The sequence below is a fragment of the Panthera uncia genome (genome assembly GCF_023721935.1).
Source record: "Panthera uncia isolate 11264 chromosome A1 unlocalized genomic scaffold, Puncia_PCG_1.0 HiC_scaffold_16, whole genome shotgun sequence".
Taxonomy (NCBI): domain Eukaryota; kingdom Metazoa; phylum Chordata; class Mammalia; order Carnivora; family Felidae; genus Panthera; species Panthera uncia.
In genome coordinates, this window is record NW_026057576.1 from 45,637,146 (window position 1) to 45,661,409 (window position 24,264).

Sequence of the window (24,264 nt, forward strand, 5' to 3'; positions counted from 1 at the left end):
CATGAGAGGCAGAGGGGCAGAGAGAGAAGGAGACACAGAATCCGAAGGAGGCTCCAGGCTCTGAGCTGTCAGCACAGAACCCGACGTGGGGCTCGAACTCACGGACAGTGAGATCGTGACCTGAGCCAAAGTCAGAGGCTTAACTGACTGAGCCACCCAGGTGCCCCTATTATTTTTTAAAGCATTTATTTTTGGGGCGCCTGGGTGGCTCAGTCGGTTGAGCGTCTGACTTCGGCTCAGGTCACGATCTCACTGTCCGTGAGTTCGAGCTCCACGTCCGGCTCTGTGCTGACTGCTCAGAGCCTGGAGCCTGCTTCAGATTCTGTGTCTCCCTCTCTCTCTGCCCCTCCCCTGCTCATGCTCTGTCTCTCTCTGTCTCAAAAGTAAATAAAAACATTAAAAAAAGTTTAAAAAAAAAAGAATTTATTTTTAAGTAATCTCTACACTCATGTGGGGCTCAAACTTAGCCCTGAGATCAAGGTCACATGCTCTTCCTACTGAGCCTGCCAAGCACCCCAAAAGAACCAACTTGTGGTGGGGGTGATTTTCTCTACTATAAATATTTTTTAATAATGTGATTTCTGACAGCAGAACAACAGTCACTGCATGGGTATATTATTGAATTATTTTCCTGGTGTTGGTCACTTGGGATATTTCCAATTTTATTTGTTTTTATATATGTAATATGTAATATATATTTCCTAGAGGGGGAATTATCTGTCATTTTAAAGATTATTTCCATTTTAAAAAACATTCTTATTTACTTATTTATTTAAGTAAGCTCTATGTCCAGTGTAGGGCTTGAACTCAAGACCCCGAGATCAAGGCTCACACACTCTACCTATTGAACCAGCCAGAAGCCCCAAGGTTGCTCCGTTTTTAGCCATCTTCATGCTCATTGTCAAATTATCCTCCTCAAAAGTTATATGAGTTTACTTGACCATCACCAGTGGATAGAAGTCCTGAAGAGCCAGTATGGGTCTTAGCACTGCACATTTTGTTGACAAATTAACCTCCAAATGGGTACTGTGCAGTTCATTTGAGCATTCACTGTGCACGGCCCCACAGTAGGGCCATGACTGCTTTTGTCAGCACATGTGTAGCAATTGGCTCAAAACATCACTCATTGTGATGCTGGCGATGTGGCCTCCTTAGTGTTCCAAAAGATTGTTTGGTATGACGGCCTCAGTTCAGGGTTTTTCTCTAACCTTTCCTATCATGTTTGAAGTCAGAATTCAAACACTGTACAGTTTGAGCTACAGTATGCCTGGCTTATAACTTGGTTCAAGGCATTTATATTTATGTCATTTTTGTCTGCTTATTATACTAACAAGGTGGAAAAAGCTATCCCAGTCCCTCCCACAAGGTAAAATTCTGGTTTGTTTGTGTGTGTGTGTGTGTGTGTGTGTGTGTGTGTGTGTGTCTATTACTAGAGTTTTAAAAATAGGTTAGATAAATAACAGTACATTTAGGATTAAGTACACACAGAGTTTTATGAGATAGTTCATAAAGAATATATTTAAATCCAAACTTAATATAAACTTTTATTTCTTGAGAAGTGTGGTGGGAGATAGCGCAAAAGTAGACTATTAACTTTTTTCTTAAGATAACCTGTTAATTTAGACACAAAAAACGTATATTAATCCTATTTAAATTACATATTTTTTCAACAAAAGGGATGAAAAGGCCATCTTTTCTTGTGTCTGTTAACCTTTGAGTCAAAATGGTTGGAATTCTGACTCCTCTCAGTTGAAGCTGCCATCTACCGTGTCCTTTTCTCAATGACTTTTTATTTAATTTGAAGGGCGGCTTAAAACAGTTCCATTAATGAAAACATTAAAAGATTAAAAACGTGAAATGTTTCAGAGGACAATAATTTTGTTTTTTTATGTGTCTATTGATACAAATTCGAACACTTGGTAGGCTATCAATATCAAGAAAGTCATTTTAAATCGAATGATCTTACCCCAGAGAAGATTATACTCCCTTAGAAAAAAGGATTTTTTACTCATTCTCGTGCTTTTCCTGTAGTTCAATATCACTTGGTAATTTGATTCTGAATTTATGGAAATGGAATATTCCATGAATATTTTCCAAAGTGAATAAAATGTCTAAAATTGTCCTCATTTCGAGCTCTCCCTGACATTTTGGCTGAACAACTGAACACAGATACTTTTTTTGCCGTGTCTTCTTATGAACGTTGCCCGAGTGATAGCTTCATATTTCTCTCATCTCATCATTCAGAAGCTATTTATCCATGTTTTTCCACTGCCTCCTTTAAGTCTCCTCCCTGCCCCCCCATCACTGAATGCCTGTTCAGCCCCCACACATTCAGGCGTATTTATTCCCGTAAAGATAGTGACACTTATGGTTTATTCTAAGACTAAATCTGTGTTGCCCAGTGACTAAGGACTTAAGCATGCACACTGCTTCTACGCTTACCCTCCTACCTAACTTGACGACTCAACTTTATTTTTTTCCCTCAGAATTTTCTGTTTTGGCACAGTTCAGTTAACATACCACTGCCAGGCCACTAATTGATTTCTGAAACCTGACATTTGTTTTTTGTTTTCTCCTATCTTCCCTAATGGTACAGCACTACTAAGCAGGAAGGAATGCAAAGAACTAGAAAGTTCAAAGTAATTGAGGATCTGTCCATTCACCCTGTCTGGCGTCATGCCAATGTAGAACCTGGAACATTTGAAAAATATTTATCAAGTTTTAACCCTTTTTACTAAGGTTGATGAACCAGGTTTTCAGCGGTAGCATTTGTGTTAACAGCAAGGCAGCTTGGTTGAACATATTCCTTATAGGTTCAGAATCGCATGGCAAATGTCTCAGAAAAGGATTACTTTCTGATTTCTGTGCTATTGTACAGGGCTAAGCTAGTCATTTTCTGTGAGACTGCCGAGCCAGGCATTTGAGAGAAACCATTACTTAAAAGTGGCAGCCCTATGTTATGAATCCTTATGTCAGAAATGAAATTTAAATAAATGCTACTAGAGTTGAACAAAAAAAGATTGTATTCCACTTTTCTACCAAAAGTTGTGAACACAACAGTAGCTATCTGTATCTGTATTCATTACGAAAAGTGGAAATGTGAAAAAAATTAACAGGACTTCACAAATATTTTATTAAAAGCTTACCAAATGGCTGGGTTTTGTTTTGTTTTGCTATTGAGAAAGCATTTGCAAATGAAAGCATGTTAAAAAATGGTGTGAGATATACCAATATTTCCAGTAAAGTAACTGGATTTTATGGCAGTGAAAACGTAGGTTGAGATAACAGGCCACTGATGCTCTGATAAAAAAGACAAAAGAAAATGTTTAGAGAGGCTTAGAGGCAAATTAAAATATAAATAGGTACCAAATCGTATTGAACCTAAGTTAAAAAGAGTATGAAAGTTCTCTTAAGGCTTTATCACACTCAGTTTTGATCATGTTATCAGCATTATAACTAAACACCTTTCAATTTTCAATTTTTAAAAAAAAGTAATATTAAATCCCGTACCAATTCTGTAATGTTTCTAAGTTATTTAATTACATATCTGGGCTCAATATTAGAGAAAATCAGGACAGCTTTGAAAAGGTGAAGGTGTATACTATGGGACTGTTTGCTTAGAAAAAACTTGCAAAAACACTTAGTAAATACTACTTTGGTGACACGAAAGTAGTCATCAACCATTCTCTGGAAGAAGTGATCACAGCCATAAAAATGAATCATTTATTAGCAAGAAGGAAATGAAAAGGAGAAAAAATATTTTACAGCGTGATTTTGCTTTCTAATAATAAATTCCTCTAATATTTCATGTGTATATTATGTTTTTAATCTACACATTGAAATGAGATCCACACTTTTAGTAGGTACACTCTGAACATTTTTCTAAAAACTCATTTTTGTTTGTTTGTTTGTTTTAAACTGTTATCCCGTGAAGTGTGAGTAGGCTATTGTATATGTAAAATTATCTCATGGCATAGTGTGCTGTCAACATATATACATATGTAGTGAAATACCAGGCATTTTTATTGCAGTTTATTGTTCCGGCTTCTCAATAAGTCAGATAAAATCACATACAAGACATTAAGGATTAGGAAAGTGTTTTCCTTAGGTGATTGTTGGCAAAACTTCACCTTCCCATTAGAATATAGTTAATGGATGGTAATATATTTGACTATTACTTTCCTACAAAATTGGATTCCCAGTTTTCAGAGCTGCTGCGTGTCTAATGTTTGTGGCTTCTTTGGTTATCTCTTCGTAGGAAAAGGTGCCATAGTGCTAGGTAAATGTGCTACGTTTTTGTTTGGTAAATATTAAACTGCATTTTTTTGAACATAAAGTGCTAGCAACAACAAGTCAAAGATGTAATCACTATTTAAATACATTTGATCTAGTCAGTCGTTAGTGCTTAAATTAGATTCCATGCTTCTGCTGGAATATTTACAAAAGCGTAAATATTAAAAACTTCAAAATCCCTATGGCCCATCCCCCTCCTCTCCATACACAGATACGAGGTAAAATGTGTATAAACTTCTAACCGTTTAAATACTATAGGGAAAAACAAGCTTTTATGCAAAGGCTTAAAAAAAAAACACTTGCCATTACACCTTTTATTTAGGACATTCCGGATTTACTTTGCTAAATGGACATATTCACTACTAAAGATACACAGAGACAAGGGTTGTTTTTAAATTTATCACACCGCCCCTAGTTTTCCGCTAAAGAAAAGTACATTTTGTATATTTAAAAATACACACTCATGAAATAAGTCTCTAAAACCCTTGGCGCCCCCACCTATCTGCCTTCTGGGTTTCAGCCTTTGAGTTTCAGGTCCTTGCACAACACCTAAGACGTGCAAAACTCTTTTTCTCCCTAATCCTGGCAGAGAACAGTCCGAGGAGATCTCCCTCCACGTCTCCACCCTAATTCCCTCTCTTCCTAGATTCCACTCGCTTCTCTCCTTTCCTCCGCCCCCGGCTCAGTCAGCCCAATCTGTCAGAGAAGTTGTGTACAAACTGCGCGGCCGCCCTGCGCGCGAAAGCTCGTGGCCCGAGGGGGCGGGTCAACCCGGCAAAGGCGGGGCCCTGGGCGAGCTTCCCTTTTCTCATAGGCTAGCCGCTCCGGCCCGGCCGGCCTCGAGGCTTCGGGATTCGCCGCAACGCTGCCAATCAGGCTGGCTGGGCCCGCCCCCCCGGAGTTGGGTAAAATAGAGGCGGGCGTCAAGTGTCAGTAGTCGCGGGGCAGGTACGCGCGCTCGCAGCTCGCTCGCGGAGACCGGCGGTGGCGGGAGTGGGCTCCGGCGAGTGAGAAAGCGCGGCGGGGCGGGGCGGGAGAAAGTGGCCGCCTGGAGGACGTTGGCGTTTACGCGTGGCGGAGCGGAAGAGTTTTGCTTTTCGTGCGCGCCTTCGAAAACCGCGCCTGCTGTTGGCTGAGGGGGTCCGCCCGGAGCCTCCCCTTCTCCGCCCGCGGCCCCGCGCCGAGCTCGCCGGCCCGAGTCAGCGTGGGCGAGGTGGGAAGCGCGCCCGACCCGCGTCCCGAGCCCGGAGTCGCCCCCTTGAGTGCCAATGGCCACGCGGGTGCTGACCATGAGCGCCCGCCTGGGACCCGTACCCCAGCCGCCGGCCCCGCAGGACGAGCCTGTGTTCGCGCAGCTCAAGCCCGTGCTGGGCGCCGCGAACCCGGCCCGCGACGCGGCGCTCTTCCCCGGCGAGGAGCTGAAGCACCCGCACCACCACCCGCAGGCGCAGTCCGCGCCCCCGCAGCCGCCGCAGCCGGCGCCGCCGCCCGCCGCGGGCCCGCGGCTGCCCCCCGAGGAGCTGGTCCAGGTAGGGAGAGCCGCTCCCCTCCCTCCGCCCCCCTCCCGGAGCTCGGGCGTGTCCCGCCGCTGCGACGCGCGGGCGACAGGGGCCGCTCCAGGCTGGGGCGTGCGTCGGGGCGCTCCGGGAGCCGGAGCTGGGTGGGCAGCCCCTCCCCGCCCTGCCGTCCTGGCCTGGGCACTCACAATCCGCAGGGACAAAGTGGGGGGACCGGAAGAGGGAGGGGTGTCCCAGATGAGTCTCCCCGGGCGGGTCGGTGCGAGGAAAGGGTAGAGGGGGACGGGTGCTCACATGCACCTTAGTGTTTCTTAGTTTGGGGGATGAGACCTCGCACCTCACGTCCAACCTTATTTAATTCCCGCCTTTCACCTTAAAGCCCCCCTCTCCCCCGCTCAGTGCCCTGCCCTCGGAGGTCCCCCCCACCGTCGTCTCGGGTTAGGTGTAAACGCAAATCGGGGTGCCGGAGAGAGGCGCCTCGGGGTGCTAGTTTCATGTCTCTTGGCTCAGCCTGCTTTAGACGCGATCTCGGGGCTGCCTTTGGGAACCGAGAGTTAGAAAAGCTAAGGTCGTATTGGAGCGCTTATTTTTCCTTAAAAAGAAAGACCAAAAAAGACCGGGGGTGTTGTTTTCTTCATGTGCGCGTAAATTTCCTCCCGGAGCCGCGTTGAAAGCTGGCAGTTGGCTTTTACACTTGCCCGGCAGCCGAATTAGAGCAACCGCCTGTTTCTTTCGCCCACGCAGGGAGTCATATAGCCCAGAAAAAACTTCCCGGGACTTTTAGCCTGTCCCAAGGAAAAAAAAAAAAAATTGGAAACATACCCACATGCAAACAGCTGGAAGAGCTAAAATCAGAAACCACTAACCACCACGGGAGCGAAGTGCACGAAAGGGTTTAGTTCGGTTTATTTCGAGACGCTTCATTTAATAGCCCCTTGGTATATTGCGTATTTGCTGCCCAGCTCCTGCTCCGGGTGGGCTGCGAGCGTCGTCGTGCTGTGAACGGGCAGTGGCATTTGTCAGAGATGTGACTCACATGACTAGAGCGTTAATTTTTATTTTTAAATCGCGTGTATCTGGGAAACCCAGTCTGCATCCGCACCGAATGATACCAAGCCCGATATGAAACGCTTTTGAAATTAAGTAGTAGCATATATATATATATATTTGTGTATGTGTATATATATATATATGTATATAATGCCATGGTTAATAGTTCAGTTGGATGAGCCATTTAATTGGTGGATTTTTTTTTCTCTTAAAATTTACCTTTCAATGTTGAAAGATTAAAATAAAAATGAACTTTGTTATACTAGAATAGACGATAGCTGTAAAAAGACTGGGTGAGACAAGCTGGATTATGTCCTTAAAAAATCACCACTTGGAACCGGTTTGGTTATTTCAGGTTTGTCACTTTTCTGCTTAAGAGACACCAAGAGGATGAGGGATGATTGAGCTTTTTACAGAGTAGGGGGGAATGTAACATTGGCCCACTGAGGAGGACGTGATAAATGTTTTGCTGATGACTGTGCTAGTGATACAGCAGCCTCTCCCCACCCACGGGCGCCTTAGCACCACTCTACCAAGGGAGTGATTTTCCCCTAGGTAATTAAAGATCTGTTTTAGATAGGGATATGAATAGGAACATTTCATTATCATATTAACCAATTACAGAATCTGCTGATTAAAATCAACATTTAGATCAAATGTTGAAAGTGAAGTTTTGTTCTTTCAGTGGATACTGTGTTTTGCTCAAGACTTCGTATTTAAGTTTCCAGTGACCTATAAATGAGAAAAGGCCCTGAAATAGCCAAGGAGTATGTTTTATATTAGCTATTTTAACAATATCTATCCAAACAAAACAGAACTTTGCAATATTATTTTTAAGGTTGGTTTGCTTAGGTTTTGTTTAAACATACCTATATTAATATAAATATGGCATGAACAGAGTTGAGGTGGTTTGGCAATATTACAATACTGTACTTAAGTTGCAAACTCAATTGTAATGGGGCAGGGAACCCTGCTCGTATGTGAGTTATAAAAAAGTACACTTTATTATTCATTAGAAAGGAACATGTTTTCTGTTTGCCTTTTTTTTTTCCTTGATTTGCCTCTTTCACTTATTGTCCGGGGCTGATTGTGGGAGCGATTTTACCAAATACATGTTGTAGAGGATTTCATGAGGCTTTCCGTAAGCCAGTTCTTACACAACTGACAAATAAACCTGATATGTTTGTAAGCAACACCAAGGAGTGTGCCCTAGTACTTCTCACAGGTATTGTTGGGATTTTTGGTTAAGTTTGTCCTCACTCGGATGATGAATTAGGTGGGTTATGCATGTTTGTATCTCTTCTTTTCTAGACACGATGTGAGATGGAGAAGTATCTGACACCTCAGCTTCCTCCAGTTTCTATAATTCCAGAGCATAAAAAGTATAGACGAGACAGTGCCTCAGTCGTAGACCAGTTCTTCACTGACAGTGAAGGGTTACCTTACAGTATCAACATGAACGTCTTCCTCCCTGACATCACTCACCTGAGAACTGGCCTCTACAAATCCCAGAGACCGTGCGTAACACACATCAAGACAGAACCTGTTACCATTTTCAGCCACCAGAGTGAAACGACCGCCCCTCCTCCGGCCCCGACCCAGGCCCTCCCTGAGTTCACCAGTATATTCAGCTCCCACCAGACCGCAGCTCCAGAGGTGAACAATATTTTCATCAAACAAGAACTTCCTACACCAGATCTTCATCTTTCTGTCCCTCCCCAGCAGGGCCACTTGTACCAGCTACTGAACACCCCGGATCTAGATATGCCCAGTTCTACAAACCAGACAGCAGTAATGGACACTCTTAATGTTTCTATGTCAGCCGCCATGGCAGGCCTTAACACACACACCTCTGCTGTTCCGCAGACTGCGATGAAACAATTCCAGGGCATGCCCCCTTGCACATACACAATGCCAAGTCAGTTTCTTCCACAGCAGGCCACTTACTTTCCCCCGTCACCACCAAGCTCAGAACCTGGAAGTCCAGATAGACAAGCAGAGATGCTCCAGAATTTGACCCCACCTCCATCCTATGCTGCTACAATTGCTTCTAAACTGGCAATTCACAATCCAAATTTACCGGCCACCCTGCCAGTTAACTCGCAAAGCATCCAGCCTGTCAGATACAATAGAAGGAGTAACCCTGATTTGGAGAAACGACGCATCCACTACTGCGATTACCCTGGTATGTGACTTTTTTACCTGGTTGAAGCATCAATACGTGTGCCTTGTGTGCACCTGTAACCTCAGGTTTTAAATTTACATAAAGTAGTGGTTGACACTGAAAAAAATCATCTACTTTGTCCTTTTCATGTCTCAGTCTCTGTACTGTACCCTGGGATGTAACTGTTTGTCTGTTGCTTGTTTTTACGTATTAAGAAGTGGCTAGGATATTCTGGAAAAAAGTTACTTTGGACTTCTTTATTTTTAATATTAAACAAAATTTTGCATTTTGAGTTAGGCCAGAGTTCCTTTGTTTAAACACCTGAATTGGAATTTCAATTCTAAATTAAGTTCCCTGAAAAGAGATTAAGTTGAGAAAATAAAGCATGGTAATGAAGTGGGGAATGAATAGGCTGCTCTCATGATGGCAGATTACAGGACTCTCTACAGAACTGATTTAAGGATGGTTCTGTTAGCATATGAGCGTACGCTTGTTCTTGAATGAGATGTGGCCCAAAACGTAAATTGATGATGGTAATGACTTTATCTACAAGTTGCTGGCATAAGCTAGTTTATGGTTAATACAGGGTATAATTTATTGACCATGGTACACAATACAGCATGATATACTAAATGAAAAAACAAGAAATGTAGTAGTACAGAAAACTGCAGTCATCTTGGATAATGGTTTAACATTGTCTGCTCTAGAGCCATTAAAAGTTTTTAAATCGCTGAAGTATATGTTACTAGTATAAAGCACCTACTGTAATATAAACAAAAATTTCCCATGTGTAGCTCACTTGATTATCTGCTCTTCCTGTTAAAGTGGTACATAAAGTAAATCACTTTATACCTTTAATAAGGTAACAGGGGAGCACTCTTGCTTCTTTTAAAACTGACGCTTCAAATATCTTCTAGCATGAGAGATTTCTCCTTTAAAGGCAGATTTTAAACACTGAATCATCAAATGTAAAGATTTCAAAAGGATCTCCGAAATGACAAGCTGTTCTTTCTCTCCTTTATTTCAGGCTGCACAAAAGTTTATACAAAGTCTTCTCATTTAAAAGCTCACCTGAGGACTCATACTGGTATGTAATTTTCTTGTTAATTCTGTGAGTTGTGTAAATAGTGTAAGTGGTATTCATCCTTTTAAAAGCCAACACGTGTTTGATCTCTTCTTTCTTCTGTCAACTTTTATTTTTTAATGGCCTACCTTTTCAGCACTGGCTTGGCTCAGAATTCAGTTCCACGAAGAAAAGTCTGGTTCCAGGAAGGCTGATGTTCCCTTACCAAGGCCTTGCCCTGTCACCTCACATAGAATTAATTACCTGAAAACGTAAACAATGATGTTTACTAATGGATTTTAAAACTTTAATGGCACTGCTGTTCCCGTCTTGAAGGAAAAAAATGTAACTCATTTTCTTTCCTCCATAACAAAGCAGTCCATAAGCTATATAGTTCCGTATAGTTCCCTAAGCTATATTCAATGCTAAAAACTTTTCCATTTAGCACGTGAAGCATAACTGCTTAATACAGTGTCTTTAATTTCACCTTTAACCTGAAGTTTTTGTTTAGCTTGTTTTCTGTGGTTGATGAATGAAAGGTAGGGCAGAAACTGCAGAGTATTAAAGCCAGGCAAAGATAGGGTCATGGTTTAAAAGTTCTTCTGCACCCTGTGCCAGCCCATATTTGAGGTATTTGGGACTGTGTCTTTATTCTGGCTTATATTTCATCCTTGTTTAGAATGTGCTCTTAAGCTTAGTCACTTTAATTTTATAAATGTTTGTTTTGTCGGGCCTATATAATCACTTTTAAGTGCTTTTTAATTTTAAAACTGTATTTTAGAACCCATTTTAGGACAAAACTACATGGCATGCTTAAAAAGCTTCCAAATACCCAAAATGTTTTCAAATATATAGGTGATTAACTATTTGTGGTTTTCTGAAAAGGCCAGCCCTGAAGGAAAGAACTTATACAAAATGATTGTTATTTTGTTCTCTCAGTAAATTCAGCCTTACCTAAAGTTCAAAGAATAAGTTTGCTAATAAAAGCAATGACCTAGCAAAATGTTTTATTCCATCATTGCTATGGAAACCAAAGTATTCAACAGTTCCTTTGAATGGGTCGTTGGATTAGTGTGAGAGGACTTGAATCTCCCCAGGCTAGATGTTACTATGGAAATTGAGTTTTGATAAATGAAGTAGTTATCTCTAACTGCTGCATTAAAAAGTAAAAGCCTTTGAACAAAGGTCAGTGCTGAGATACAGGACTGGGAGGAATATGGCTGCAGACATTTTGTATACATGTAAGGAAGTATTACTTGATATCTCAGTGATAAACAGTACTTATTAAAATCTAAATAGTGTTGGCAACAACTGTAGATTCCAGGACTTTCTGAGAAATTGCTTTTAAAGAAAAGACATCTCATGGTGTTTATCAATGAAATGAATGGGTTGTTTTGGCCTGAAGTTTTTAGATATAGACAAGGTGGTTATATAAAAGGAAAGACCCTACATAAGCAGCTCAGAGTAGAAATTATATTTATAGTTCAACAAATAGCCATCAAGCTTACAGTAAACTCAGTCTGAAGTTTTCAAATGCAAATGATGGCCAAGAAAATATTCCATATAGAAATATTAAAATAGCCACTTATAGAATAAATATTATATTAGAGAAGGAAACATTGAAAATGGATTTTTATCTGGATTTTGATTCATGGGAAATGGAAATAAATTTGAGACATTTGAACTACTGTTTTTTTCTTCTTTGAAAGTCCTTGAAATGGGAGATAGGAAGGAGGGAATGTGTTTTTCATGAGGTTAAAGTCTCCTAATAAAAGGAGTGCAATTGCATATCATGCTGTAATCAACTGCTTATTGCAGGGATGTAGTCCGAGCGTATCTGAATGGCCTTACAACCCTTGTCAGGGTTTAGTGCTCGGAATGCTTATAGCTGGGATTCTGGAACTTGACCTGCTGGCAAAGAAATTTAATAGTGAGCTGTCTTAACAATGCCCTTACTAATAAAATCAAACTAAAAAAGAGGACCCAGGCCTAGTTAGGGTCCCATGCTCACCTGATCATAAATGCGTGGCCATCGACATCTAATGAATGAGACCATGTAATCCAGTTTAATAAAGTTTTGTTTGATAGTTTCTCAAATGCCTTGGGGAGGGTTTGTAGTAGACTTGTTCATCTGGCTAAACCCGTTCTTGGGTAATCATAGAGCATTGAGGTTGTTTTCTCCTCATTTCTAGTTTCTAGACAATGTCTTTTAAAATTACCTGTGCTCTCTCATTGCATCCTCCCCGCCTTGCCTGTTTTTTAATGAATGTATCTGAAGCCAGAAAATTCTTGTTTTGTTTTTTTCTTCTTCCTTTTAAAGCCCTCGTCTTTTTTTCTTTCCTTCTTTCTTTCCTAATTCCTTCCTTCCTTCCTTCCTTCCTTCCTTCCTTTTCTCTTTTCTTTTTAGTGTTTATTTATTTTTGAGAGAGAGACAGAGTGCAAGCTGGGGAGGGGCAGAGGGAGAGGGAGACACAGAAGCCAAAACAGGCTCCTTGCTCTGAGCTGACAGCACAGAGCCCGACATGGGGCTCGAACTCACAAAATGTGAGATCATGACCTGAGCCAAAGTCATACAGTCATACGCTCAACCAACTGAGCCACCCAGGTGCCCCAAGGCCCGGGTATTTCTAAATAACTTATTTTATGTAATACCTTTTGTGGGTTTTTTTGTTACACGCCCCCTGCTGCACCCCCCTCCCGACCCTGCCCTGGACAATTTCTTAGGAGATTTTTAAAATAGTCTATATGGGATAGATTTGGTATTTGATATAAAAATTACTTTTTAAATGATTGCCATTTTGCAGGCAGAATGTGAAAAGCACCATAGCATTTCTTTGGAATATAATTGTAATTGCTTTAAAATGTCAAGTTACCTTATGTTGTAAAAATGATTTAAGCAATTAAAACAAACTACATCTGAGTTCTATTTAATTACTTATTCTGGATTTTTAGACAGTAAATGCTTCTTAACTTGCAAATTGAACATAAGGAAATGGTCTTTGCAAATCAAGACCTTTTTTATTTTTTTATTTTTTTTGATGTTTAGTTTTGAGCGAGAGAGAGAGAGACAGACAGAGAACCAGAAGGGAAAAGGTAGAGACAGATGCAGAATCCGAAGTGGGCTCCAGGCCCCGAGCTGACAGCAGAGAGCCTGACGTGGGGCTCGAACTCACAAACTGCAAGATCATGACCTGAGCCAAAGTCAGACGCTATACTTACTGAGCCACCCAATTGCCCCAAAACAAGACCTTTTTTAAAAAATTCAGGATGAAAGTAGAAGTTAACCAGCAAAGACCCATAGCATTCAAGTTTTTCTGAGTTCACATACTTTGATTTCTGTATTCATAAAGAATATGTGAGTAATACAGAGGTCCATCTTTGCATGGTTACACAATACCTGAAATGTACTTGCCTGTATTCTAGGGACTAGTTCTGTTTCACTTAAAAACATGTTATATGTACATATAACATACTTCCAGGTCTATAGAGGTGCCCCTTATGGGGTTTGTGTTACTTGTAATGCATGTGTATTATATGGTGCCTCTGGCTGCTTCTAGGCAAGTGTCAAGTGGTATATTGTACTTTTTAAAAGCATTTAAATGTCGGCGTTCTACTGAAATTTGTGTATGCCTTTTGATGTATACATACATCAAGGGGCTATACCCATTGCCATCATTTAAAAGTTGCTCCTGACCACCTGTTAAAGAAAAGATTCACATATCACTTTGCCCTTACAAATCAGCATGATTGTTTAACTGACTCTTGAATCAAATAGAATAATCTCTAACCAGCAGGGTAGTTGTTTCTGCTCATATACTTTGCTATCTTTAATTTCATAATGAAGATTTAAAGTAATTCTGAGCACAGGCTTGGGGCCAGAAAAGGCAAAATGTATAGGAAAAAAAAATTAAGGCTGTAGGTACAAAGAAAAATTTGCAAGAAATTGAAAAATTTTCTGTGACTGCTACTGGTTTCTTGGTATGCCTATGAATATTGCTTTTACATCGAGTTTGGAAATTTCTTTGAAAATGGTGTTTATGGTTTAGTAAAAAGTGCTATTCTCCAAAGAAAAAAGTTCTGAAAAATTGTGAACTCAATACAGATGTTTGAAATCCTAGTGGCTTTTAGTCACATGTGTGGATATGTTCTGAACCCTAACGAATATGCTGCAGTGGTTGGGAAATTAGGGTATGGTAACATTTTTTAGATCATTTATCAGTCTCAGCTATCTGAAACAGGACAGAAAATGAGCAGTTGTACAGAGAAAGTCTTTGAGCAGCACACAGGCTTGGCTCAGGTATCCTTTAGACCGAGACTGTATACATAGGCCTTTTCGTGGGCACCAAATCTCAGAACGGCTTGCCAAGAGTCGACAAGAAAAGGACAATTGGAAGCACCCCCACAAAAGAAAATGGAAACCTACAATAACACAGGAACACAAACGGGGCTCAGTGAAGCACGGTACTGTCCGTGCTGCATTTTACAGTGGGCTGTGTTTGGGGTGCTTTGTTTAATTAAGAAAGAATTCCACAGTAAGTTTTGGAAAGATTTTTAGCCCAAGCCTCATTTTAAGGGGGTAATCCCCATGTTGTGCCTTACCTGCTTGTGTGGAACACTTTATTTCCTAATGACATTTATGTTAAGGTGTTACTGTGTATACTTTAAAGCTGTAATCTCTGCCCGAGATGATTTTAGTTTCAGTTTAGGTACTAAAAAGCCCTGATGTAAAATTTTAATTTTCTATCTAGGTCTTTATTCTACACTTATTATCTATTTAATGTATTAGGTATAGATTTGCATCTAAAAATATCGACAAGGTTGACAATAATTTTCATTTGTGGTATTTTGCGACTAAAAGAAACATTCAAAATGTTCCAAACACGAGTTACTCCCTTTTTGTGGAATTGTGGAAGGGAGTGAAAGGCTTTAAAAAACACATATAGGAACAATTTCACTTCCTTAGAAAATTATTTAGAGCTAAAATCAGCACTAAGTCTCTCTCCCTCTTCCTGTAGGTAGCTAGTTAGATCCGATAGATGGCCTTAATTGACATCATACAGTTTGGATCTAGAGATCAGTACGTTGGTGTGTAACCTGGTAACCTGTGTTGTTAGAGGTGGAAAAGTTGTGCAGGATGAAATTATTTAGTATCCAATGGATTTTTTGAGTCTGTATTTGAAAAATATGCAGGAAAAAGTGTCACATTTAGCTTGTGTCAGATGTTACTAGTTAAAATTCTTAAATTATTTTTATTTGCAGCTTTGAGATTTATTTTCTATATTGATGATTTCAAGCTTATATAAGAAAAGTAGTGGCTTAAGAGGCTTGCTAGTTTAGACCCCTGGAAAGGTATTTATGAGTGTGAAAGCTTAGAAACAATTTCTTTTTAATGACTCACTGGGAAGATTAAACTTTGCTTCTAGGACTTGTTCTTTCATCTGAAAAACATTTACATAGGAAATTGATTAAGCATTGTTTTGAGATGATAAAGCTTATCGAAGGTTAAGAAGTAAAATTTGATTAAGCAAACATTTTGACTGATCTTGTGGAGAATCCAAAGAGAATCTTTTCTTCCCTTTTGTTCTTATAAACTAGTGGGAGGAGATAGTTCATAAGCAGGTTAAATGGAATTGCCGAAGCTGAGATAGAAATAATCAGCTGTGAAGGTAGAATGTAATTTTTTTTAAAGTAATAATTTAATCATCCAAGATTTTTACACCAGTAGATATTTTTAGTTCTATAGAATGTAGTAGCTGTTTACTTGATGACCTACATTTTTTTCTGGTGGAAGATTAGAAACAAAGTATTGTCCTACTTTAGTAAAAGTATCACTGTAGCAGCATTCCTATTCTGTCAGCTTGTATTATTTATATTCAAGGATCTTTAACTCTGATTAGGGGGAGTTAAACTCTTTTAGAAGAAGTATATCTCAGGTAACTTTCATTAAAAAATATCTAGGCAGCAGAATGTTTCTTCTTGACTGCTTTATAAATAAAAACCTTTAAGAGCTGGGAGAATTCTTAAGGTAACCATAGTGCCAACTAGAGAAAAGAATATCTAGTACTCCTTCAGTGCTAGAAAAATGAAAATACAGAAGTTTTCTATTTTGGTTGAAAAAGAAAAGGTTTCACAGGTTTTTAAAAAATTCAGTTTGGGTTCTTATTACAAGAAGGTGAATCTGAGTGTTGTCTTTTTATCAAACTCAAGAACTGGTATTTCATTAACACTATTAATGAGGAAGGATTTTTCCATTGTTTTTGTCAGGAACCCTTAGGAGAAGTGGCAGAAACTTAGGAGCCTAGAGATTCACTCAGTAAGGAGATAGACTGCAAATGTATCCCCATCCTGTCCCCCTTTGGGTTTGGCAGGTCACTGTTCTTTGGCCCCAGTAGTCCCTTTGCTGTTTGACCAGCAGTAGGAGCTTCACAACTGCTTAGTTTTTCATCAAATCTAGTCCAATTCTGTCAAAGAAAACTTGTTTATGTAGAGTTTGTTTATTCTTCTACACTTTATGTGATGGATAATAAATGGACCCTGTGCTTAGTGGATTCTGAACATGTCCTGCCTAAAAGCTTGGTTCTCACCTAGGCATACATTTAGTGAGATTGTCCTCAGCGGTTCTAGGCAGAACAGAACCAGCAAAAGCCCTGCTCAAAGTAGAGGGGAAAGAGAGAATCTGGTAGACTCACACCAGATCCTCTCCTGTCTCTTATGCCTTCCCTCCTTTTTGTTAATGGAAATATCCGAGTTGGTCAGACTTGGGCCAGACGTGATTGTTCCAAAGATGCCTATGAGAAGTGTGGCATTGCAGCTGGAATAGAAGATCCTCTCTGCCCTAGAGGAACTTCCAAAGCTAGTTTAGGAGGCAAAACACAGCTGTTTGAACCCTCTTACACAGATATATGTTTAAGTGCAAATGAGGCATTCAAAACAAATGTAAGTGGTATTGGGGATAGACAGAAGTGGAATGATCTCTCCTGGACTGTTCAGAGGTTTTCTGGAAGGGTTAAGATGAATCAGATTATAAGGAAAGGGATAAATGTGTGAACTGACCGCAAATTGACTGGCAGGGAGAAGGGAATTTCTTAATTTTAATATCCTTTAATCAGTTTCCTAAAAGTGGATAGATTATTGACAGGGATACTATATCTAGTAAATACTAGATGCATTTTGCAAACACAAATAATACTAATTTCTGAAGTGAACTGTTTACCCTTCTGTTCCAAGTGTAGGAGATGTGCTACAGTGAGCTTTAATAAAAAGATTTTTTAAATGGAAAATTACTGGCAAAGATATATGAAAACATGAATTAACAAGCCCAAATCATCCTACCTTATCTTTTTTAGATATTGAATATTTTCCCCCATGAATTTAATATTGTGATTATTTCCTCTTTTTTGAATAATTTTTTTAATGTTTGTTTATTTTTGAGAGAGAGACAGAGACAGAGACAGAGAGACAGAGACAGAGTGTGAGCAAGGGAGGGGCAGAGAGAGACGGGGTGACACAGAATCTGAAGCAGGCTCTGGGCTCCAAGCTGTCAGCACAGAGCCCAACGCGGGGCTCAAACTCACAAACTGTGAGATCGTGACCTGAGCTGAAGGCCGCTTAACCAACTGAGCCACCCAGGAGCCCGTTTCCTCTTTTTTAACTTGTATTAGAATATATATATAGACTGTTTCAGACTAAATTCTTTAAGTGTCTAAAAATATTAAGTTGCATAAAAACATTTTCCTTCTGAAATAGGAGCTGATTTGAACTTTTAAGAACTATATTCTAAGAATTAAGATTAAGAAAAGAGATTAAATACAGACTATTGAAATAATTTATTCCACTTTGCATTGTTTTGTTTCTCAGAATGGGAAATGGATTTTAAGTTCTTTGAGTTCAGAGACTGTTTTTGTTTTTGTTTTTGTTTTTAACAGGAGAAAATCAAAAGATTAAGTCCTATTTGTTTTTTTCAAGTCATTTAGTACAAGCTACACTCTCATTTACTAAGCATTGATTTTAATCCTGATGGGTTTTAGTCTCTATCAGATATAGTTGATAGATAGAATTATTTTTAGTTACCAGGAAGGAGACCAGATGTGCAAATTTGCTGTAACAAACTTTTTTTTTTGTTTGTTTAACATTTTATTTATTTTTGAGACAGGGAGAGACAGAGCATGAACAGGGGAGGGTCAGAGAGAGGGAGACACAGAATCCGAAACAGGCTCCAGGCTCTGAGCTGGCAGCACAGAGCCCGACGCGGGGCTCAAACTCAAGGACCGTGAGATCATGACCTGAGCCGAAGTCGGCCGCTTAACCGACTGAGCCACCCAGGCACCCCGCTGTAACAAACTTTTTAAAAAGTTACCTAAAGTAGCCATTCTGAGAAATATTTCCATTTGTGATATATTTCTTTTGTTAGAGTCTGTGTGGAACATTCTAGGGAAAGGCCTTGGTATGAATCTATTGAATATGTTCAGCAGAGCAGAGAAACCTCCCATTCTGTTGTGGCAGGTTCCAAAGTCCTATTTTATCTGTTTATCAGAGGAAAAAAAATAAGATTTTTTTTTTTTAGTCCATCGCTGAAGATTTCAAATACGCTGTAAACATGTTCAGCGAACCCCTTGAAATTTGTTTAGCCTGGGGTAAAGGGAAACCATCATTAGGTGATATTTGGGCATTGTCAGAACAGTTTGTGAGACCCCCACTGATCCTGAAAGGTGGGCCTCCACTGAGGGCTGGCTCAGCCAGAGTATGCCTTGTGCTCACCTTCTGCAGCTGAAGGCCTGCTCTGAGTCCATTAAGCCATTCCTTGACTGACCTTCTCAAGTGGCTCTAGAATCTTTAAATAAATTTGAACAATATGTATTCCTTAAATTGTTCATGTAGAGTGTATTGGTGTTTGCTCCTGGAGGATTTAAGTAGGACAGTAAGGAAAAGAGGTAGGCCCAGGTTCCTAATCTGGAGCGCATTGTGTCACTTCTTACCTCATGGAGTTATTGTGACCATTGAGTGACATAATGAGAAATACCCGACCCTGGAGTTTGCACTCAAGCGGTGTTTGTGCCTGTTCCCTACTTTTACTGGTCATGGTTTTGCTTAACATTTTTATGAAATATATTAATTGGCTTCATCAGTCCAGATGATAGAGTATGCATGTTTAACTTGAACAACTTTTAAGAAGTTTAGGGATTCCTAGCAAAACACTCCTAGGTAATTTTAAAATAGCATGAGAAGATACTGTTTTTGAGATAAAGTTGAAGCTTGTTTTCCATGCTGTTCAAACTTGTCACTTTTTTCTTTTTGCCTTTGGAAAGTTTCACATTAGCAGCATGACAACTTAAAAATACAGTTGATGTTGAAAGAGCTTAACTAAATATTTTAAATTGGTGGTATTGGAAAGAGATTCTGTAAAAATCCAATTAAACCTTTGAAAGCTCTATCCTGTTGAAATAACTTAAAGGAAGTCAGTTTGGTTTCCCAGAAGTACTGTGCATAGTGTTTCTGGCTGAGGAAGAAAGGCCTGCATCTACTATTTGGCCAGAAATTGGGTACCAGCTTCCTCTATGATGTTTGACTTGAGCAGTGTTGACATTTGAACAAATCCCATAGAAACTGCCCCAAGTGGGGAATAGTTGTTCTTGCTTTTAGAGTAAAGACTTGGCCCCATAACTAATGTCCCAGACACTGGTAGTATTCTTGGCTGAATAATCTATAGATGTGCATACATTGAGAGCAAAACCCCAAATGTTTTAGGAACTTTAATGGCTACCGTTTTTCAACCAATCAGTAAAGTAAACTTTAAAAAATATTGGTGCAGTTTATTGCTTCATAGCCAATAAAAATAGTGAACAAAAAGAGTCTAGTGTCCCTTGTTTCTTAAATAAACTCTGAAAATTCAGTTCTCTTGCGATTTAATTATTAAATGCAAAAGACTAGAATGATTTCTTTTAAAATTAGGGCACTTTAGGAATTTTTTTCCTTGCCTCAGACATCAGAAATAGCTTTCTCTTTCCATTAAGTGACAGTGAAGTATTTCACCAACATGTTTGTTTTTGTGATTTATTTTTCAAGAGGAACAAAAATAAACGCTTGTGCAAAAAGTTATTTTTTACTGTTCGATTTACATCTACAAGAGTGATAGCTAGATTGACTCCTAGTATTAAGACATTTGTGTTTCATACAGGATACATGTGAATATAAGTTGAGAGGAAAGTGGTTTATTATGTTACTTAAAAGGTTGGAGTGTATCAGATTAAGTTCTTAGAATTTATAATGAGAAAAAACTGTAGGAATTGAGACTTGTATTTTTTAAATGGATGTAAACAAAACAGGGAGTTCAACTAAGTATTTGTGTCCTGGTTCAGAGGAGAGGGGAGAGGAAAGGAGGGTTGGGGATGTCTGCCATAGGAGTTGAAAGAAAAATCTCCTGTGAAATAATAGGTACGAATTTCAAAGGACTATTCTGGCCCTTCCTTTCTTCTTTGTCCTTAGGATTTTGTTTGAGTCAGAGTAGTTATCATGACAGCAAAAATATATTAACCACAAGCTGTGGAAATCTCGGTTGATGTGGACAATGTCTTTTAAAATTTGGACTCAGTTGAGTAATCTTACAGCTTCCTGAATGCGATACTGCTAAATCAAGACAGAAAGGTTGTTGGGCTTCGTTGTGGTACTAAGAGTGTTCAAAGTGACTCTGAGGTTCTTCCCTTTCACAAGAAAAACATGTTTTAAGGAATTGAGGAGTTTGACCATTCAGTTTTAGAAGGTATCCATATAAAACTGAGCAGTAAGGGGCGCCTGGGTGGCTCAATCAGTGAAGTTGTCCGGCTTCGGCTCAGGTCATGATCTCACGGTCATGCTGACAGCTGACAGCTCAGAGCCTGGAGCCTGCTTCAGATTCTGTATTTCCCTCTCTCTCTCTCTGCCCCTCCCCTGCTCTCTCTCTCTCTGTCTCTCTCTCTCTCTCAAAAATTAATAAACATTAAAAAAAAAAAAAACTGAGCAGTAAGCCAACAGTAGTACTTTAATAAGCAAACGTATCTCACAAACTCTCATCTTAAACGAGCAAATTCCTAGAAAATTCTAACAAAATGAAATATAAATAAAGGAACTTACTAGTTAATGCTCAGTGAAACATTTTTAGGTTTTGGGGATTTATTTAGGGAAATACACGATCTTAGTTAAATAAGGTTAATTGATTCTTACACTGGGAGTTGAGACTACATTATCAATGTTAAGTGGATTTGAAAGATTAACAACAAGCACACTTCAGACAACTTTAAGAATATTACAGTGGGATTGTGGCTTATGTATCAGTTTACTAAAATAAAGAGTGCTGTGAAAGAATAGGTAGATTGAATGATTAGAGACTTTTCAAATACTATCATGCATGTAAGCTCCGTGAGGCCAGGCATTTTTGTTTTGTTGACCATTGTAACCCAAACACATATAACAGACACTGGGCAGATACGTGCATTTTTCAGCGAATGTCAGAATTACTACAGTTTCATGATTCTTCACCAAAGGGAAGTTATCAGTATCAGGCTTTCTGATCTGGTTGAAGAATTTATTAAATATCAAATGCATAAAGCTTCAACACCATTCAACTTCAGTGTTATTTTACTAGCTTTGTTTTGCTTTCATCTGACAAAAACAGGAAGACTGTGAATGTGTGTGTGCTAGAGTGAGTTTCCAAGAGTGAGTGCCCATTAGCAGCCCATTTTGGAAGCCCCGTGTTCAAAGGAGCTGACTAGTTTATGTGAAGTTCATTCGGGGCTCATTTAGAAACATTTAGGTTCACAGTTGTAGTACATTTAGTTCCTCCTATGGGTGATTTGGGGAGCTTTGAAATTTATTCCTCCCTCGGCCCATCTTACAGCTATTAGTCCTGTACAAATTTGAGTTTGTTGGTGTAGAAACTGTAATCGCACAGCAAAGATACAGCCACCACCACCCCCACCCCCCCCCCAAGCTCATCTTGTCATCTCGTGGCTTTGCCTGTGCAGGCACAGTACATACCGATGAGCACCCACTCATCTTGCACGTGTGGAGTCGCCATTTTGCCATTCCGCAGAGGTACTGCAGACACTTGCTTCCTAGCAAACAGGGACTCGCCTCACTCGAGGCCTTGAGGAAGTTTAGGTCGTGATGGAACTCATGAACCTCCCGACTGGACCACGATTCTTAAAAGCAGTTCCTTCTCTACGATTCCTTGTCTACGATGTTTGTCTTGCAAGCAGGCCGCCTCACCTCCTCTTGGTCCCCTGTCACAGGTGAAAAGCCGTACAAGTGCACCTGGGAGGGCTGTGACTGGAGGTTCGCGCGCTCGGACGAGCTGACCCGCCACTACCGGAAGCACACCGGGGCCAAGCCGTTCCAGTGCGGGGTGTGCAACCGCAGCTTCTCGCGCTCCGACCACCTGGCCCTGCACATGAAGAGGCACCAGAACTGAGCCCCGCCGCGGCCCGCCGTGCCTATGCAATTCACACTGACGCTGTGCAGTTCATTTGGCAAAGTTTTAAACGGCAAACTTAACTACGTATATAAAAAGAAAAAAACAAAAAACTGGAAATGTATATTTTGTATATTTGACGAAACAGGGAATACATTGTATGAATACCAAAGTGTTTGGTCCTTTTAAGAATCTGGAATGCTTTCTGTAATGTATATGGCTTTACTCAAGCAGATCTCATCTCATGACAGGCAGCCACATCTCAGCGTGGGCAGGGGGGTGGGGGTTGCAGGGTGTGTTTGCAGTGTTTTTACCTAAGCACCATCATTTAATGTGACAGTGTTTAGTAAACAAGTCGGTTGGCAGGCACAGGAAGAAGGCTGGGTTGTATGTCAAGATTTTACTTGACATCGAGTAGGGTTTTTTTTCAATATTAGGTAATTCCTTAGAGGTGCGCACCCCAGCGTACCTGGCGATTCACAAATAGCCATTGAACAAATGTGGGTTTTTTGTTTTTATATGAGTTGCCTCTATTTGCTATTCGAAATTTTGTAAATATGCAAATCAGCTTTGTAGGTTTATTACAAGTTTTCTAAGATTCTTTTGGGGGAAAATCATAAATAATTCTGTTTGAAAATGAACCGTGAATACATTTACAGTTAGAATTTGTGGTAAGTTACCTCTTAAAACCTTACCAAATTCATTTCTTTCGGAGGAAGACATAATCATTCAAATGAACTTAAAGCAGATTCCATGCACTGATTAAAATAGGGTGTTTATTTTAAATATGAAAGACATTTTATATGAACTGTAAACTCAAGAGTGCAAAGATACGATACACAAAAGTCAAACCTCTTACAATAAGCTAAACACAGTATCTTTTTAGAAAAAGAAAGGCTTATGTAGCTCTCACATGGCGTTGTTGGATTTACGATACAGTTTTCATATCCTGAGATGTTTGCTCGTGCAGTACTGTGGTTAAATGCCAATTTATGTGGATTTTGCATGTAATATACAGTGAGACACAGTAATTTTACCTAAATTACAGTGCAGTTTAGTTATTAATCATTGTTAATACTGACTCAGTGTCTGCCTTTAATTATAAGTGACATGTAGAAAACTTAAGGAAACAAGTGCTACATATATGCAATGTAATAGAAATGTGATGCTGATGCTGTTAACCAAAGGGCAGAATAAATAAGCAAAATGCCAAAAGGGGTCTTAATTGAAATGAGAATTTAATTTTGTTTTTAAAATATTGTTTATCTTTATTTATTTTGTGGTAATATAGTAAGTTTTTTTAGAAAATTTTCATAACTTGATAAATTATAGTTTTGTTTGTTAGAAGAGTTGCTCTTAACGTGTAAATAGATGACAAACGGTGTAAATATTTTGTAAGGCTTCAAAATGTTTATACGTGGAAACATGCCTACATAAAAAGCATAAATTGGTTGCTGTTTTGCTTCTTTTCCCCTCTTATTTTTGTATTGTGGTCATTTCCTATGCAAATAATGGAGCAAACAGCTGTATAGTTGTAGAATTTTTTGAGAGAATGAGATGTTTATATATTAACGACAATTTTTTTTTGGAAAATAAAAAGTGCCTAAAAGATTCATGTCGTGCCTGCCTTCTTCACCCATAATAGCAAAAAAAGCAAATCCCATTCCCAAAACTATTGAAAAGGCTCTGTCTTATCAGGGCAATAAAATACCAATAAAAACCTGATTCCCACATT

The 24,264-nt window shown here is 39.6% G+C and overlaps 1 protein-coding gene across 2 annotated transcripts; it reads left to right on the plus strand.

Annotated features, from left to right (window-relative positions):
- The first annotated feature begins 1,188 nt into the window (after positions 1 to 1,188).
- Positions 1,189 to 24,136, plus strand: KLF5 (KLF transcription factor 5). 2 transcript variants are annotated; one of them, XM_049647065.1, is made up of 4 exons: positions 1,189 to 1,366; positions 8,172 to 9,045; positions 10,052 to 10,111; positions 22,351 to 24,136. In XM_049647065.1, the coding sequence occupies exons 2-4, from the start codon at positions 8,184 to 8,186 to the stop codon at positions 22,527 to 22,529; spliced, it is 1,101 nt and encodes a 366-aa protein (XP_049503022.1). In that variant the 5' UTR covers positions 1,189 to 1,366; positions 8,172 to 8,183; the 3' UTR covers positions 22,530 to 24,136. The 2 variants fall into 2 exon arrangements, with proteins under 2 accessions (XP_049503022.1, XP_049503020.1); XM_049647063.1 differs by lacking the exon at positions 1,189 to 1,366 and adding an exon at positions 5,472 to 5,822.
- The last annotated feature ends 128 nt before the right edge of the window (positions 24,137 to 24,264 follow it).

Bases quoted from the DNA above. Each gene is read 5' to 3' on its own strand.
- KLF5 (XM_049647063.1), top strand. From the start codon at position 5,562: ATGGCCACGCGGGTGCTGACCATGAGCGCCCGCCTGGGACCCGTACCC. The intron at 5,823-8,171 runs GTAGGGAGAGCC...CTTCTTTTCTAG, and splicing joins CCCCCGAGGAGCTGGTCCAG to ACACGATGTGAGATGGAGAA. The intron at 10,112-22,350 runs GTATGTAATTTT...CCCCTGTCACAG, and splicing joins TCACCTGAGGACTCATACTG to GTGAAAAGCCGTACAAGTGC.